This window comes from Rhodamnia argentea, chromosome 3 (genome assembly GCF_020921035.1).
Source record: "Rhodamnia argentea isolate NSW1041297 chromosome 3, ASM2092103v1, whole genome shotgun sequence".
Taxonomy (NCBI): domain Eukaryota; kingdom Viridiplantae; phylum Streptophyta; class Magnoliopsida; order Myrtales; family Myrtaceae; genus Rhodamnia; species Rhodamnia argentea.
The window spans coordinates 29,507,159-29,524,817 of record NC_063152.1 but is presented as its reverse complement, the minus strand read 5'-3'; the positions used below and the strand labels follow the sequence as shown (position 1 = coordinate 29,524,817).

At 41.2% G+C, this 17,659-nt stretch overlaps 2 protein-coding genes across 7 annotated transcripts; both read left to right on the top strand.

Annotated features, from left to right (window-relative positions):
• The first annotated feature begins 206 nt into the window (after positions 1–206).
• LOC115743181 (two-component response regulator-like APRR2) lies at positions 207–5,961 on the top strand. Of its 5 annotated transcripts, none has more exons than XM_030677858.2 (13): positions 207–402; positions 665–865; positions 1,074–1,270; positions 1,929–2,008; positions 2,275–2,338; positions 2,594–2,640; positions 2,860–2,937; positions 3,037–3,585; positions 4,156–4,296; positions 4,472–4,744; positions 4,823–4,900; positions 4,984–5,055; positions 5,326–5,961. In XM_030677858.2, the coding sequence occupies exons 3-13, from the start codon at positions 1,141–1,143 to the stop codon at positions 5,488–5,490; spliced, it is 1,677 nt and encodes a 558-aa protein (XP_030533718.1). In that variant the 5' UTR covers positions 207–402; positions 665–865; positions 1,074–1,140; the 3' UTR covers positions 5,491–5,961. The 5 variants fall into 5 exon arrangements, with proteins under 5 accessions (XP_030533718.1, XP_048132891.1, XP_048132890.1 ...); XM_048276934.1 differs by having other exon boundaries at positions 207–438; XM_048276933.1 differs by having other exon boundaries at positions 207–539; positions 665–861.
• Positions 5,962–11,122: 5,161 nt separating this feature from the next.
• Positions 11,123–17,218, top strand: LOC115743091 (tobamovirus multiplication protein 2A). Of its 2 annotated transcripts, none has more exons than XM_030677697.2 (7): positions 11,123–11,254; positions 11,793–12,103; positions 13,199–13,298; positions 13,696–13,776; positions 13,857–13,961; positions 15,773–15,979; positions 16,755–17,218. In XM_030677697.2, exons 2-7 carry the CDS (start codon positions 11,865–11,867, stop codon positions 16,860–16,862), a joined length of 840 nt encoding a protein of 279 aa, XP_030533557.1. In that variant the 5' UTR covers positions 11,123–11,254; positions 11,793–11,864; the 3' UTR covers positions 16,863–17,218. The 2 variants fall into 2 exon arrangements, with proteins under 2 accessions (XP_030533557.1, XP_030533558.1); XM_030677698.2 differs by having other exon boundaries at positions 11,180–11,257; positions 11,795–12,103.
• Positions 17,219–17,659: the final 441 nt, after the last annotated feature.

The window sequence follows — 17,659 nt, the reverse complement described above, 5'->3', positions numbered from 1 at the left end:
TTCACCTAGAAAGGAGGCCTTCAACAAAAAGTTCATTTCCCTTTGGGAAGACCCCCTTTTTCTAAAAATTTAAAAAATGACAAAAAGAAAATCTTTTTTCCCGGGATCCTGTGGCCTGTAGCAGCTGATGGCAACTACTCAGAAGTCACAGACACCATTTCAGATAGTGCACCTAAATCAAACAGGCCCCCTTCTCGCTTCTTACTACACAGGACTCTCTCTCTTTCTCTTTCACTCTCTCTCTCTCTCTCTCTCTACATGCACCCGAACCAGAGAAGTAACAAAGTGAAAAAGGCTGAAACTAGGAAGAGACTTGCTTGCTGTCTACCAAAGGTGGTGAAAACTGCAAGAGCAGAGGGAAAAGAATTGACCCTCCCCTTTTATTTTCGTAAAACCACTTCAGTAATGGCTTGACTTTCAGTGTTTGTTGATTATCTGGTGATTCTGTTATCTGTATGTTGCTTCGAGTTTTTGGGAATTCATAGTTGTTGTTGGTCTCCCTTCTTTTAGTCACGTTGGAGATTTTTGCAACGATCTATGTTGGTACTCTGGGCTTTCTATCTTCTTTTTTTTCTTTCCTCCTTTCTGGGTTAGTTTTTGTTTCTTCTTCTTTTTCCATTTTCGTGATCTTACATGTGATTCTGTTCATTTGCTGGTTCTGCAGAAAACCATCAAGCGCAGGAAAAATCCTTGCTTTTGAACGAAGATCTCCCTCTTCTGCTGAAGTCATACATGCTTATATGGTGATCACTCACAATTTGGTCAGTCTCGGCTGAACTATCACATGCTCGTACGAGTTCATCCTGCTAGAGGAATCTTTATCTTGGAAAATTGCATTAGCAATAAGACCAGAGTGATCAGGTGGGTGAGTTGTAAAATCCTTTCCTCAACTCATCTCTGTGCAGATTCATCAGATCCCCGAGAACTCGAGCATTTTTTCCCTTCTGGCATGTGAAGTTTCTTTACTTATGGCCCTTCCCTTCTCTCTCTGGGATAGATTTTGTCCCGAGCAGTAACATGAAAACTCGTGGTGTCTTGGAATTGAGTTTGATTTTTCATCTGGGTTTATGCAGAATCTTTCTTGGTGGAGTGTGACTTGAGAGACATGTTGGTGGCCTGAGAAACAATGCCAAACCAGCTATGGTTTGCACCGCCAGTGATCTACAAGAATGGAAGGACTTCCCAAAGGGGCTCAAGGTCCTTCTTCTTGACCAAGATTCTGATTCTGCATCAGAGATAAGATCAAAGCTGGAGTTAATGGACTATACTGGTTAGATTATTCTCTTCCCTTACGCTTCAGTTACCATAAATGTACAGATTCTGATTCCTGCGTCAGAAAAAATTGCAACTTTTTTGCCCTTTTCACCCTCGTTGCCTCAACTAATCTTTTATGAACCGGTCCCAGATTTTCCTTCCAAGGCATCTTTATTGGAGCTTCATTGCTTTAGTTAGGATGGAGTTTGGTTCTTGATGCCAAAGTGATCTTGGGATTTCAACTTACGCACAACACTTTACATTGATGGTGAATGATGTCATTTGTGGATCACGATTCACTTTCTTGCAAGGCTGAAAATCCAACTTTAAAGGGATGCAGCAGTAGAAGATCCAAGCACGTACCCAGTTCCACGTTGCCATGTTTCTTGTCCTTATTTGGTAACCTGCAGTTGCGGGAGTAGCCAAAAGCCTATTTTAAGCACTAATGAAATGTTAATTTGGATTTTCGAAGTGTTCGTTTCGTACTATGTACCAATTAAGGTGTTTCCTGTGACTGCATTTGCTAAAAATTTCGGGTGATCCTATGGTTTTTAAACATGAGAATTTTCTTGAGTTTTATTATCCTTGACTCAAAGCTTTTAGTACCATCCCTGCGAATTATGGCCTACTTCCATGTCTTTGATAAGCTTTTTATTCTCCTTTCATTTCGACAGTTTCTACATTCTGCAATGAGGACGAGGCTCTATTGGCAATAGCAAGCAAACCTGATAGCTTCCACATAGCTTTGGTAGAGGTATAAGCACCATCAACTTCTCAGCCTGAGATTTGAAAATTTATGAACACCTTTTGTGAGAGTGGAATTCTGTGGAAGAAGGATGCTGCTTTCTTCGGAATGCATCTTTGTATCACATTGTTGCACCAATATGTTTATTCTAGCTGGATCAAGCTAACCACTCAGTTCGATTTGTTTACGAATTACAATGAAGAAAAACTGATTTCGATCGCATATTGTTTATCTCCTTTGTTGCTTTTCTACCTGATATGTGTCGATGGGTGCAGGTGAATACAAGCTGTGATGGCAGTTTCCAGTTCCTTGAAGCCGCTAGAGACTTGCCTACCATCAGTACGTTTGAAATTTTTGTGCCTGAATTTTCATGACGGCAATCATGTATGATCAGCACGCCAATGATGAACCTTCTTGTGGAGTTTCTTTTATTGCCCCCTTAAGTAGATTTAACTTTCAATTTGCTTTTCCGGGCTCCCCAGCAAATTCTCATTGCAACTCTCCTTGCTATCGTCACAGAGCTGATATGCATTGTATTGTAAGTATTAGTCCTTGTGCAGTTTCTGACGCAATGAATGACATCTTCTGTTGCAGTGATGTCAAATAACCATTGTCTCAGCACCATGATGAAATGCATAGCCGTAAGTTTTTTTGCTTTTTCACTTGTTCTATACTCGAAATCGATGTCTCTCAAAGTGTTCACCTAGACTTGGATTCTTTATCTTGTAACCTGAGCAATCATATACTTGCTGCTGCAAAACAGTTCATTGTTTGCAAAATTTAAATAAGATATTCAGAGTCTCGATGGTAAACTGGTCAGATGTCTTGGTGCTAATGCATAAAGTTCACATTTATTTCAGCTTGGTGCGGTGGAGTTCCTCCCCAAGCCGCTCTGTGAGGACAAGCTCAGGAATATTTGGCAGCATGTCGCCCACAAGGTTCGACTGTGTTCTTTTCATTCTTCTTTGCCGATAATGTTACTTTTTTTGTGCAAGAGTGCGAAGAAATGATCGTTCTGAATCATGAAATTCGAGCAGGCATTTAATGCAGGGGTCGGAGGGGTCTCGGATTCTTTGAAACCCGTCAAAGAAACTTTGGTCTCCATGTTGCAGCTTCCAGTGAAAAATGAGGATGAGAACAATGACGAGTCAGTAGAAACGAGAAAAGCATCCCTTCATGAAACCGATCGAGAGATGTCCACCGCGAGTGATAAGTATCCAGCGCCATCGACTCCGCAGTTGAAGCGAGGCACGCTGCTCCTGGATGATGGGGATTGCCAAGATCAAACCAACAGCACAGTCGAGAAGGAGAGCGGGGAGCAAGATGGAGAGTCAAAATTCGTCGAAACAACTTGTGATGATTCAATGTCTGAGAACCCCCGGGAAGCTCAAGGCCAGAGAGTTAGGGAGGGGCCGGTAAAAGAGGAGGACAATTCAGCCGACAACTCTAAGTGCGAGAGCATGGTATCTCCGCTCTCCGAAAACAAAGATGGGCCCCGCGATTCACATGGTTCCGACGATAATCTAAGCAAAGCATCTAGTCTTCGTAATTCTGTCGGAACACGGGTTAACAGGAAGAAGATGAAGGTATGCTTGTGAGGATTGCTTTCCTTTTAGCTGAATGGGTTTAATCTGATCCATCTTCAGATGATTGATATGAAAAGCTTAAAATTTAACATCATCTTTTTCTATGAAAAACATTTTCTTCATTTCCTAGTATGCGTGGAAAGAATCTTTGTTCCGTCAACCTCCCCTGCCTTAATGTAGGATCGATAAAAGACTTAGTTTGCAGAGTTTATCTCAAAAATGCCCATACACTATGTTTTGTTCATGGAAAATTGCGGAGAACCATCCGAAATCCATCCCTGTCCATCTTCCCTTGTTTCTGATGTTTCTTTACTCCCTTCACTTGCCAATCGGCGAACCCATACATTGGTTTAGCTGTTTCTCCTTTCCATCCTAGTGGTCCCAAAATTAACTTTCCTACCGAGCCTCCGTAAGTTTTGTAAATTCAAGTTTTTTGTGATTTGCTATGTAGAGTTATTAGTGCTTAACTGCTCTATGATTGCTAGTTAAACTTTCAGTTGACAATCTGGTAGGAGAGCCTTGTGATTCAGTGACTTTAGTCCATTTGGTCTATTTCGTTCACCATTTCAGGTTGACTGGACGCCAGAACTGCACAAGAAATTTGTGCAGGCGGTGGAGCAGCTTGGTGTGGACCAAGCCATACCTTCTCGCATACTTGACCTTATGAAAGTCGAAGGCCTGACAAGGCATAACGTGGCGAGTCATCTCCAGGTCAGGGAAATGCTTTTGTCTAAGATTCATGTAATGTTGTCAGCTATTCACCGTAGTAGGATCTAAGTGTCACTTAAACTCGCGCAAGTTCACGCTCTCTTTTTTGTGTCGTGATTGGCCTTAAACCGGCATCACTTCATGGCGTGTAAAAGTGAAGTGCATTGGCATTTCGCAGAAATACCGTATGCATAGGAGACACATCTTGCCCAAGGAAGACGAACGAAGATGGCCGCACTCTCGCGATGGGGTCGCCAGGAGTTACTATCCGCATCGACCCATCATGGCCTATCCGCCTCACCACTCTGGTCACCCCCTTCCACCAGGAGCAGCCTATCCAGTGTGGGCGCCGCCCAGTAACCATCCGGCTGGCTTGCAGATGTGGGGGCCGCCTGGCTATCCGCCATGGCACACTCCTGAAAACTGGCATTGGAAGCCTGCCTATCCTGGGGTAAGTAACCACTGTCACTCTTAACAGTGACATACACAAAGGGTTTGCGACTGAGTGACCGTTTCATGTATCTGCGGTTTTCAGATGCACGCCGACGTGTGGGGTTGCCCAGTGATGCCGCCTTCTCATCACAGTCCCGGCTTTGCCTTTCCTCCGGTGAGTGTCCTAAATAATCGATACAAGGTTGTCCATTGGCCTAGTACGCTGAATTTGATTTGGTCCTTCGTGGGAAATTGCAGAATGCACCCGGTTGCCATGGTCCCGACAGGTTGGAAAACAGCTTCGCCGGAAACTTGTTTGATTATCATCCGGTAAATGGGCATTCTCATCGACATTTCTACAGTATTATGTGGCAAGACTTTAGTCCTAGGCCCCCAAAAAGTGCAGCAGCTTGCCTAAATCCCTGAAGTTTCAGGAGGAGTGACAATACCTAGTCTTAGGATCTTGGCTTTGGTTCTTTGCACTTTTTGCCTTCAGAATCTATACTTCTCATAGAGAAAATTATCAGACATCTCATGACAAAAAGGACAAGGAATTTCCCTTTTTGGTTATGCATATGATTGTGACATTTTGTGTGGCAGGATGAGGAAGTAATTGACAACATTGTGAAGGAGGCGATAAGCAAGCCATGGCTGCCTTTGCCCTTGGGGCTCAAGCCTCCTTCCACGGACTCTGTCCTAGCCGAGCTCTCCAGGCAAGGTATCCCCAGCATCCCTCCCCATGCTAACCGCCCCGGCCCGTGCTGACATGGCCGGCCATCGCCGGCTCCGTCCCCAACAAACTTAGCGGCTCCCCGAGTCCGGACCCCTAGATTGACGGACAGCGCGAGGACCTACCCGATCCAACGGTTCATGTTCCCGGTCCACCCAAATTTGGCCGACGTCAAGGTGACTCCCGGATCCCTCTGCTCGGCGTTCGACAAAAGGAGGCGCGTGGGAATCACGCGCCGTGTGGTAGGATATGACGTGGCGACGAGGTGAGCGCGCGCGCTTTGATCTCATCCAACGGCGGAGAATAAAGGTGGGCAACCAGAAGCTTTCCGGGAGGCGCAGGCGATGTGGGCGGCTGGGAAATCGCCACGTAGGTCGACTCCTCCCCGCATTTTGGTGGCGTCTGTGGTTGTAAAATAACATAAAAGTCAAGTCGCCTATTACAACAAAAGAGGAACAGGGCTTGGAATTTGGAGTTACGTTAGTTGAGCCTTGGTTGGATTTTGGTCCGTTTGAGAATGGGGATTGCTTTGTCAGCTGTCTAGTCTCAAATAATGGGTCATTTTGGGATTTCCCATGAAAATTTCATAATAAAAGAAAATATTTCTCGAACAATTATCCTTCATTTTTTTTTCATTTTCCAGATTAAGGAATTCTTTTTTTTTTTAAGCATGCGTATCTTATTTGACTGTAAACGTCTTCTCGTCGACTGATCATTTTCAGCAAACCAGACACCTGCGAGAAATTCTTTATCTTAAACAAACACATCCTTCATGTGATTGAATTTTCGAAACTACGAGAGGAACATAAATAAAATCGCGTGCCTTTGACTGTGCGCTCGCTCGCGAGAGAGATACGACAATAGAGAGGGGATGTGAGAAAAGAAAGAAATGTCGGGCTTGTCACGGTAGATTCGAATCAATTGGAAGAAGAAAATGTGCAGCTATGAGTTATTCAATTCAGTTGACAGGGATTAGTGATGCTTTTGGTTCATGGTCATATAACCAATGTGACTAATAGTTATCATTTTTGACTTTCTGTTGGAAGTGTTCGGAATGCTCTCGTAACTGGTGATATAACATGTGGATCCTTAATCGCACCTTCAATGATAGCATTGGTAAATTTATTTTGAAAACAAAATAGGGAGACCAAATTAAATGAAAGAAAATATCTTACGAGGGAGTCCGTTCATGACTGATTCTGTATCTCGAGCTGATCGATTGATAGATAGCACAGTGACTCCATTTTCGCCCTAAATGATATTCGTTTTTATCTCTCGAGTGGCGTGACTGTCATAAGTAAGATAAGTACGTGCCCATTTCTTGATGATCGATTATAGTCCGTTGCACGAGAGAGAGAAAAAAAAAGGAAAAATTAACGCATCGGTCCTAAATCCATTACATATGACAATTAGGTCCTAAACTCTTTTAATTGTATCAATGTAGTAGTTCTAATTTTTTTGCGCGAAATTTCAATATGGTCATTCCGATCAATTTTCATCAAGAAATGGCCGACGTTGTGATCCACTCAGATTTCTGGAAAAATTGACGGGAATGGATACATGGAAATTCTGCGCAAACTCCTACATTTAAATCAGCCAAATTGATGAGCTTGAAACTTAATTGACATCCGTACAAAATATGTATATATAATTATTTGTCAATTTCTCGATAAATATAATCTGCCTTTGATCCCTGATGTTGTAAATATTATAATCTAGTCAATGTTTGGCGCATGGTAAAATTCAAAATGTAACCTGACAATCAATTATTTCAGATTCCCCGTAGGTTGAACTAATAAAAATTCTTTTTTACCCTCCTTTTCAGTTCAAAGGCATGTGAGCACTTTAGAAATAATTAAGAATTACTGTACCGCAATAGTAAAAGCCACTTGTCATGTTGTCCGTGGACATTTTCAATCATTGAGATTGAGGGAGGCGTGGGGCCCTCTGTCATACTTGACCGTTAGTTGGTGTCTTGAACGACCGTTGAGATGATTCCCGCCTTCACGCTTCGCCCGTCAAAAGGGCCCCATTGCACGTACATTCTCCCGCCAAACCTGAGCTCGTGCCGCGCAGCAATTCTTGGGACGTGGTCGTGTTTTTTTTTTTTTCCTTCTTTTTTTTCAGTGGATCAATCGCAAGAATTTTTTTTTTTTTATAAAAGCGGAAATACATAGTAGGACATGTCACAAGAAAATTACCAAAAAAATTCAAGATGCGATTGTGTCAATTCAGCCCTAAATTTTTTAGTTACACCAATTGAAATCGTAAACATTTTCATATTTTGTCAATTGGGTTTCTTCAGTCAATTTTGATCGAAAATTGATTACATAAACGCCGGTCATCCCAACGTGGTATTATCGACACTGACGTGGATTTGTTTTGAATTTCAATTATATAAATATATATAGGATTTATGTTAAGTCGAAGTAAGACCTAATATATGAAGTGTGAGCTCGGCACGGCAAGAGGAGGAGATCAAGAATCCGTGAATATGTTCGGACATGAGGTACCCAAGAAAGATGCCTTTAGATTTTTGGGATCAATATTGCAAAAAGGGGGAGAAATTGATAAGGATGTAGGCCATAGAATCAGAGTAGATTGGATGAAATGGCGTAGTGCATGAGAGTTTTTGTGTGATCACAAAATCCCTCTTAGGCTAAAAGAAAAATTGTACAAAACAGTAGTGAGGTCTGCAATGCTATACGGAGCTGAATGTTGACCAGCACAGAGGCAACATGAGCATAAAATTAGAGTAGCGGAAATAAGAATGTTAAGGTAAATGTGTGGTCATACAAGGATGGATAAAATAAGAAATGAAGATATTCGACGAAAAGTTGGAATAGTACCGGTGGCAGAAAAGATGAGAGAACATAGATTGAGATAGTTTGGGCATATTCTTCGAAGATTCCTAGATGCTCCGGTGACAACAGAAGCTTGTTACCGAGAGCATGACATGAAGAAAGGAAGAGGTAGGCTGAAACTTACTTGGGAGAAAGTAGTAAAACAGTAATTAATGAAGTAGGAATAGCTAGTACGGTTTGTCTTAGGACGGAGTGGAGGAAAGCTATTAAGGAGAGGTAAAATTCCTATGTTACAAACTATCCTTTTTAGTCCCTTTTTCCCTATATATTTATATATTTATTTTTCATATAATTATTTATTTTTCCTCAATCAGTCTTGCTTTTATTTTATTTATTTTTTGGTTCATCAACCGTCGACCCTAACTAGTTTAGGATAGAGGTGATGTTGATGTTGATGCTGATATTGATCTTTTCTAATTTATTATTATTATTATTGAGGTCGGCAAGAGGCCACCGACCATTGGTCGAGGGTTGCGAGTCGCCAACGACGATGAGGGTCACGGATCTTGCCCATCCGTGAACGAGTCGCGATCCTCGCCTAGTGGTTGGCAGAGGTCGCTGGACCTCGGCCGGTGGCCTCCTGCCTGCCCTAAAAAAGAAAATAAAATGAAAAAACAAAAAATTAAAATTTTAAAAGTCAAATAATTTCCATGCCGGCGCCTATGGAGGGGCGGCATCCACGTCGTCAATTCATAGCCAAAATCAATTAGATGGAATCAATTGAAAAAATATGAAAATGTTTAGGACTTGATCGGCATATTTAAAAAATTACTCAATGAAAATATGGTTGGGCCTTTGTTGGTAATTTTTCCGGTCTCTCGCTGTCGTCTGATCCACGAATATAAAAGTGGTATTTGAGTTCAACAACAGAGAAGGAATGGAGGCATTTTTACTGGGCTGGGGACAACCTGCGAAATGGACACCACGCAACGATTCGATCGCTGTCGCACCGCCCAAACACTTCCCGTTCATCTTTTGTGCTGACCAGCTCATGTTCACATACTCATCTCTTGACTTTAACCGAGCTTCAATTTCGTGAATTCGCAGGCCGTCTTGATGTTTCATTTGAAAATTGGAATCAAGGCTCCGTTTGCGCCATGAATGATTGATAAAATACTTTTTAACAGATGATTGCTCGTATCGCTTAAAATAATTAATTAATAAAAAAATTATTATCTATAACAATTCGTATCTAAACATTTTTATGGATGGAAAACTATTTGCATCAACTACTTTTTATAAGTGATGCAAATGATTATCTTTTCGAAATTATTTTCAAATCATTCATTTTTCGTGAAACAAGTGGATCCAAAATGTGTGAATAAAAACTTTTATCACTTTGCTGCGGACCCGCAGAGTGGTTCAAAAATGATTAATAAATGTATTCCATAATGACGAAGAGTCCTCTCGAGCGCACTATTTCTGCAATGCACCCCAATAGGTCACTCATCTTTTATCTTAGCGTGATTCGTCGTGATTTCGAAAGCTTATATGAATATTATTAAGTTGCATGTGTAAGTTGTATTAGAAAGTTCTACGTCAAAAAATTGATGTAGTATGAAACAATTAATATATCCAAATTGGCCGATGATTCATAGGTTTAAGCTTTTGAGTGAAAGTAGGTTCAACTGAATATATTAACATATTTGATTTTTTGATGTGCGCTCCCAATAGATGGGGCTGATGGTAGATTAATGGGTCTTCAATCTATTCCATTGTGTGGTGAATATCTCGAAGAAAGAATTTGGTGACCAACCCGATTTTCTAGGTAGGTAGAACTTACGTAGGTAGGTAGAACTTATGGTGTAGCAATGGAGTCCCAATGACAGCTCCTATTGTTTGGTTTGGAGAAAGGGACTAGGGATGAAGGTGGATGCTGGATATTTAAGTTGAGAAATCTTAATGTATAAAGATACGTGAATAAAGGGGATCAAAGTTCTGATTGCTGAGATATACATGTGAATTGTGTTAGAATAAGTCCCATATCGGCTTGTAGCAGTTAATATATTTTAGGTGACTTATAACTTATCGGTTCAAACTTACGAGTGGAAATGAGTTCAATTGGATACATTGACCGTCTCGAACTTGTGCTCTTTACTAGCGATATTCCTGGGTGAAGGTATCATATTTTTGTTATGCGCTCCTAACATACACCGATAGGGATTGAGTTGTACACTAAGAGAGTTTGCTTATCGCTTGAGTTCAATCCCTATCGCGAGCACTTTAAGAGTAAAATCCTGAATACAATTGATTAATATCGCCCATGCAGGTGGATCGGTCAAAACACACGAAGCCCGGCCCGGACAACACTCGACCCGCTATACCAATCACTTATGTTGAACCGTGCACTTCCAGTTTACGTTTTCTGTTGGTGTGACAAAATCACTTGTAAGGATCATTTTTTCTCTTTGATTATTTCGAGCCAAAAATGATGCCAGTTTTCAAATTAGGGCGCTGCTCAAGTTGGAACTTCGAGTTCTGAAGCCCAAATAAAATAACTCGATGCTTTTTAATAACCCTTTTAATTAATCATATTTTCCCGAAAATTAACCTCCGCGTGTCTATAAAATACCGTGTGACGTTTATATCGAATTTCCTATTCGCGATGGATACATTTAATTATCAATTGATAAAGTCCCGTACACCTAAAAAGACCGCAAGAATAAAACTAAGAAAGTCCAGCTGAATATTTTAATTTTTCAGTATTAAATTTTGGTAATCGGGGAATATTTTTAATTTTCATTTTTTTTTCCAGGTGGAGGCACCAAAGAAATAAAAACTGCCAACCTGGCAAAATCGAAACCAGCAAATTCTGGAAAGAGAAAGACAGATGCCCTTCTAACTTTCGTCGCCACCTTCAAGCTTCTCGCTCCCCGTCTCTCTCTCTCTCTCTCTGCGATTTCGGAATCCGAAGAATCAATCCGACTTCAAACTCGTAAGTTCTCCGTTCGATCTCACGCTCGTGTAGTTGTTTGAAGCTCGATCGGTACTGTAATCGTCCATCAGTTTGGGTTTCCGTTCGTCGATGTTTATGCCGCTTGTTTCGGCTGGAGATGCGATCGGCCTTCTTATTTCAGTTTTGATTGCTGGTGAAAGTTTCGCGTTCGTCATTCGATTTTGCTGGAGATTGGAGTGCGTAGCGCGTATAGCTGGAGAGTCCTGCTGGCTGCTGACTAGGATTGGGGAAAGGTTGGATTAGATGTAGGTACGGTCTGAGAAATGCTGAGAATAGGAGTTCGTGCTCACGTTGCTGAGGCAGTTTATCGATGACCGGGAGGTTTAGGTTTGAGTCTCGTGCATTTGCGGATTAAGTTTGTCTAGGACGGAAGTCAAACTGATCTGAGTTAGCTGAGCTTGTAATTTATTTGGAGAGGCATATGGGTATTCTCATTTTCTTTGTAACCCCGCATCACTGGTTTTGAGTTCTTACAGGGCGTCTTATGTTTGATCTGTTGTTTCGTGCTTGTGATTAGGTAACAAGTTGGTTGATGATTTAGAGGAAACCGACTTGATATCTACAGAAAAAAGGAGAGGGGATATAGACGATGGCGTGCAGAGGGTTCTTGGAGTGCCTTTTGAAGCTCTTGAACTTCTTGCTAACGCTTGCGGGTTTGGCAATGGTGGGATATGGGATCTACTTGTTCGTCGTGTACATGAATTCATCCAGCGACACTGTCTCAGTCTCGCCTGTGGGCACTGGTGGGAATTTGATAGAGCTTGGCAGACCGATGCTCACAACAGTCTCTCTGTCAAGCAGCATTTTTGATGATTTGCCCAAAGCTTGGTATGCTCTTTTTTTTCTTTTATCTTCACCTAAATTTACTTTATGCTCTTGAGTTTGTCAATTGTTGCTCATTATGGCTGTGATGAAGCTGGATATTGTAGGTTTATGTATTATCTGTTTTTTTTTTTTTCCTTTTGGCTGGACCTCACAACATCAGGATAAATTCATCAAGTGTTGATTAGTTACATGAAGGATGAAAAAAAAATTATGAAGAGCCGTTCTCCTTGGAAGAACAAAATAAGAAAGAAAGTGTTGTTTTCGTGATTAGATGGATGGTTTCCTCTAGATCTCTGCTCAAGACAGAGAGGATTGAGTATAATTAGGAAATGGCACTATTATTAATTTTTTTTTTTTGGGGGTCAGATAGAATGGCACTTTGATAGATTCTGCTATCATCAGATTATGCCAGCATGCATAACTACTAGTGCCTAAATCTTTCATTTAATGATGAAGGGAGAGAAAAATTTCAGTTCTTGAGCTTGCCCAGCTGTGAAATTGAACTCGTGAAAATGTTTTCGTAGACAGTGTATCTAGTGGACCATATGGAGATTAGTTGGGTCATTTGGCACCAAGTGTGTCTTCCTAGCACTTGCTGGGAGGCTTGCTGTAGAACTACCGATCTTTCTTAGTATTATGATACCGAATGTGCCTGGTATCCTCCAGAATTACACTTTCTACATCTATGGTGAATGCTTCCAGTCTTCCATTTGCATAATCAAATCCAGTGAGCTGCAGCAAACTCTTGTATTTGGGGGTTCTGAGCTTAAAGGCGGCCTTCATGGGTATATATATCTAGATTGAATTGGGTACGGCATGCTTGAGCAATTTGCGATTGCCTTCATCACTGGATTACACTTAAAATGTGCATCTACTCTATCTCCAATATCATTCCTATCAACTGATATTTCAACTTTTTGCCTCTTGTGGTTTTCTATTTCACACTCCTGCATTCAGAAGTGTGTTGATCCTGACAAACAGATCTCCACATTCTGAGCTGATGTTCATTGAAGCCTACATTTGTTGTCTGATACTGTTTTTGTCTGTCGGCATATGTTGGAAGTCTTGACTCCATCTCCGTATCTTATGTTGATGCAGGTTTATATACTTATTTATTGGTGTCGGAGTCATCCTCGTCGTCATATCTTGTTTTGGTTGTATTGGAGCTGCTACACGGAATGGATGCTGCCTGTCTTGTGTATCCTTATTTCCTCTCCCGTAGATAATTCTGTCAAACACATGGATAGCCCCTTTGCTAATGGAAAGTACTCCTAAATATTATATCTACTTTTTTTTTTTTTTAACTTGTTTTCACATATTAGGGCATGCCATCAGCATTCCTGTGAGAGTAGGTCAAGGCTGAGTACATGCCTAAGAACTTCAATCTTTACTCTTTTACTGATGGTTTGACCATATTGTTCATTGCATGGCACTAAGTTCATTTTGCCTCACATGTTAGTAGCTTTTATTAGCTTATAGTATGTTTTCTTTTTATTCTTATGAAGCATAGAATGCCTCATCATGTCCTTTTATAGTGGATTTTTTCATGTTTAAGTTTTGAATTTATAGCCAATGCTTTTCTTAAGTAGACTCAGTACTCAGTGCTGGTGATCTTATTGATCTTGGTAGAGCTTGGTTGTGCTGCTTTCATATACTTTGACAGTAGCTGGGAAGATGTGAGTATTGCACCACTTGTTCTTTTTTCCAAGAATTTTTGAAATATCAGATAATATTCCAGCTCTTCTTTGACTTGTAGGAACTTCCTACGGACAATACTGGGGACTTTGACATGATATATGATTTTCTGAAAGAGCACTGGAGTATTGTCAAATGGGTCGCTCTTGGGATAGTTGTATTGGAGGTAAGTTCCTAATTTTCTTCTCTCTCTCTCTCTCTCTCTCTCTCTCTCTCTCTCATTGATTGATTCGGTGAATGTGATAATGCTGATTGCCGTTGTAAACTAGTTCTCATCTAAGCCTTTGGGAAAATGTTTTGTCGTTGTCCCCGATGTGCTAATTTATGAGCAAAGTGATGCAAGTTTGGTGTGCTAACTATATTGATTAAAAAAATTGGATATGTTCACTGGATGTTCTAAAACTTGTCATAAAAGTGCAATTAAGTCCTAAAACTTGCAAAAAGTGCAATCGAGTCCTAAAACTTGTCAAAATGGTGCAATCAAGTCCTTTCATTGACTCCGTTCAATTTGGCTAACGGAAAATGCTGATGTGGTTTTTTCTAATATTTTCTCTCTCCTACACGGTGATGACATGGCTAAAACGACGTCGTTTTGGTCCAAATATGATTTTTAGTATAAATTTATTAAAATTAATTTAAATAAAAAAAGGCAGCAGCAGAACCAGCGGCGAGGGCCACCGCCCCACCACCGCCGGGGAGGGCCCGGTGACCCCCGCCGACCGATGGCGAGGGCTGCCAGTGGCAATGGTGAACAATTTCTTGTTCGGCTGAGAAGAGTTGAGCTTCTGGTTCTTGTTCTGGCTCTGATTTTGGTTCTGGTTCTAGTTCTGAGTGGAGGGTTTAAAAGAGAAGGCTAGGGTTTGGGGCCGAAGAGGGAGGCGAGCAAAGGTGGGTTGGGGGGTCAGAGAAGGGAAAGGGTTGCCTTGGTGGGGAGAGAGATAGAGTGAGGAGGGAGCCATGGAAATGAAAGGTTGCACAGGTTTGGCTCCATTGGAGGCCCTCGACACCGCCGGGAAGGGCCGGCGATGGTGGGGAAGTGGTTGGCACGGGTCGGCGGGCCCCGCCGCCGCTTCTACTTCTACTTTAGGTTTTTTTTTTTTTTTTTACCTTATGTTTTACATTAATTTAATAAATTATATTTAAGATCAGATTTGGACCAGAACGATGTCGTTTTAACTACTTCATCGCCACGTAAGAGAGAAAATATTAAAAAAAAAAAAAAAGCTACGTCAGCATTTTCCGTTAGTCAAATCGGACGGAGTTAACGGAAAGACTTAGATTGCACCAATTTGACAAGTTTTAGGACTCGATTGCACTCTCGTGACAAATTTTAGGACTTCCAGTGAACATATCCCTTAAAAAAAAGCTATAATCATTACCAGGTCAACAGTATGGAAATTCGACCAAAAAAAAACGGTATGGATAACTTTTCTATTTCACATGGATGCCAGTGAGGAAAAAATTCCTGGGTGTTTTGATGCTGAGATTCTAATGCCTTCCAATTTTCTTAATCTGCTACATTGCATAAGCGGTGCATTCCCAATGAAAATTTATTACAGTGCAGGAGCTCCTGGTGGGGGGTGAAAGTGGTGAAAACTCCATTATGAACGGTTGTGTACTGATTGGTAGAACCACGTGGTATAATCTCATAGGCGGTTAACTATTCAACACTAACATCAATCATTTGTGAGCAAATCTAGACTTCAGATAAAATGAACTCTGGCTTTAAAATACTTCTTTGAGCAATGCTAATAGAGAGTCGGGGTTGCTTAAGGGTTATGACTTTGCTATGTATGAACTGCAGCTGAAGATGGTAGAGGCGTTTCTTTTTCAGGCAGTAGATTTAAACTCGTCAATTACAATATGAGAAATGGCGCCTTTTGCTAACCATAATAGCCTCATTTTTTAGCTCTGTATGACAGCGTAGGTACTTTAGTATGGGAGTAACCTCAATGATGATTCCCATTGTAATTGCAGGCATTGGTCTTCTTGTTAGCTCTTTTGGTTAGGGCTGCAAACAGGCCGGTGGAGTATGACAGTGACGATGAGTATATTGCTTCAAGACAACAGATCCGTCAGCCATTTCTCAACAGGCCACCACCAGCAACTGGTGTACCTGTTGCTGGCACCCTTGATCAGCGACCAGTCAGAAGCGATGCCTGGACTGCTCGCATGAGGGAAAAGGTCCAATCTCTTCTTGCATTATATGTCTTCAGTTCATTGACCTTGGGTTGATAACCGAGATTTGATTCCGGAAGTCTGAAGAGCTGAGTAGATAAACAATCTCAATGAAAATTTGTCTCCCTAAGTCACGAGGGTATTGCATTATTTCACTGTTTAAAATAGAACAGTTTGTTTTGATCAATCACAGCACATTCCAGAATATGTAGCTTCCTTTCCACCATCTTGCATCTTCCTATATTATGCAATTAGATTCCAGTTACTGGGAGATAGTTCCAGGACAAAGTTTACATGTTGCTTTGTTTCCGGCTTTCAATGAGCCTTTGCATTCTCATCCGTTTGAAGTTCCCTTCAATATATCATGCCAAAACTGGTCCTTTTGCTATTTACCATGTGAAGACAACAACCATGCAAATGCAACCTCATCAGACCAAATTTAACTGGGTTTTGCCTTAAAAGAAAATTAGCCTCCTCGGATATCTTACTCCGAACGAACTTTAACTAGGTTTTAAAATCTCTCTGTCTCGCTCTCTCTCTCTCTCTCTCTCTCTCTCTCTCTCTCTCTCTCTGTGGCCTTAAAAGCAAAGTATGCCGAGTTAAAATCTCATTTGCTTGTCTTGTCAAAGCATTTTTAGCTGTGGAACCTTATCATTTGACTTTTGGGGTGCAAAAATCGTATGTATAACCATGATCTGGAAGATTAATTCTGCTTAAAGGCATATATGTAGTTCCTACCCTGACATGTCACTAATTTGCGATACTTTTCTTGTTGGACCAGTACGGGCTAGACACCTCCGAGTTTACATACAACCCATCCGAGTCAGGCAGGTATCAGCAAGTGCCTCCGCAGACTGCAGAAGAAAGGAGTCGCTGCACTATCATGTAGCTGACATATCCATTGGTTCAAACTGATGGAGGCTGAAGCACATGGACCAAGGTGCGATCCGATAATGTTGAATTTGAGGAGACCTTTGTGCCTTTTCCAATTGAGTCTGTGTATCTTACAAATGTTTTTGGGAGGTCACAAGGTTTTACTCACGATGTTGAGTACATTACCAAGTTTCGTGTGTAAAATCATATCGCTTCTGTTCTCTCCAGTGTGGAGTTGCGGGTGACCTCAGAGTCGGCCGAGAATTGTGTTTTCCCAGTTGCATGAGTGTCTTATTGAGGTAGTTCTTCATAGAACTGTGGACTGAAAGTTGCCTAACCAATTTTGTTAAGGTGGGCTTATTATCGATGGATACGCTTTCTTTTTCTCTATGAATTTGTGCCTGTGAACATACTTTCGGTATAAACATCCAACGCGGTGCAATTGGTCTCGACATTTCTTTTAAGTCCCTCGAAGTCTTTCTTCTAGTTTGAGCAATACTGCATGTAGTGCCTATGAATGTTTATCTACATTTCAACGGGACGATAGACAATGCACCGTTTGATCGAACCTTTTATTCTTTTGTGGATTTAACTTTTTATCTTGCGAACGACTGATCTGCAACTTGATGCGGGAAAAGGAAATCAATAACCGGAAGAAGTACCGGTTTAATTTGGAAATCAATCAAATCCAATCCAACCTCCTTATGAAAAATCTGCATGCAGGAAACGGTGAAGCGAAACAAAATGCTTGGGAAGTGTATGGAAACGTATGGCAACACTTCTATTGTAGAAATCAATTTTTGGTCAAAAGTT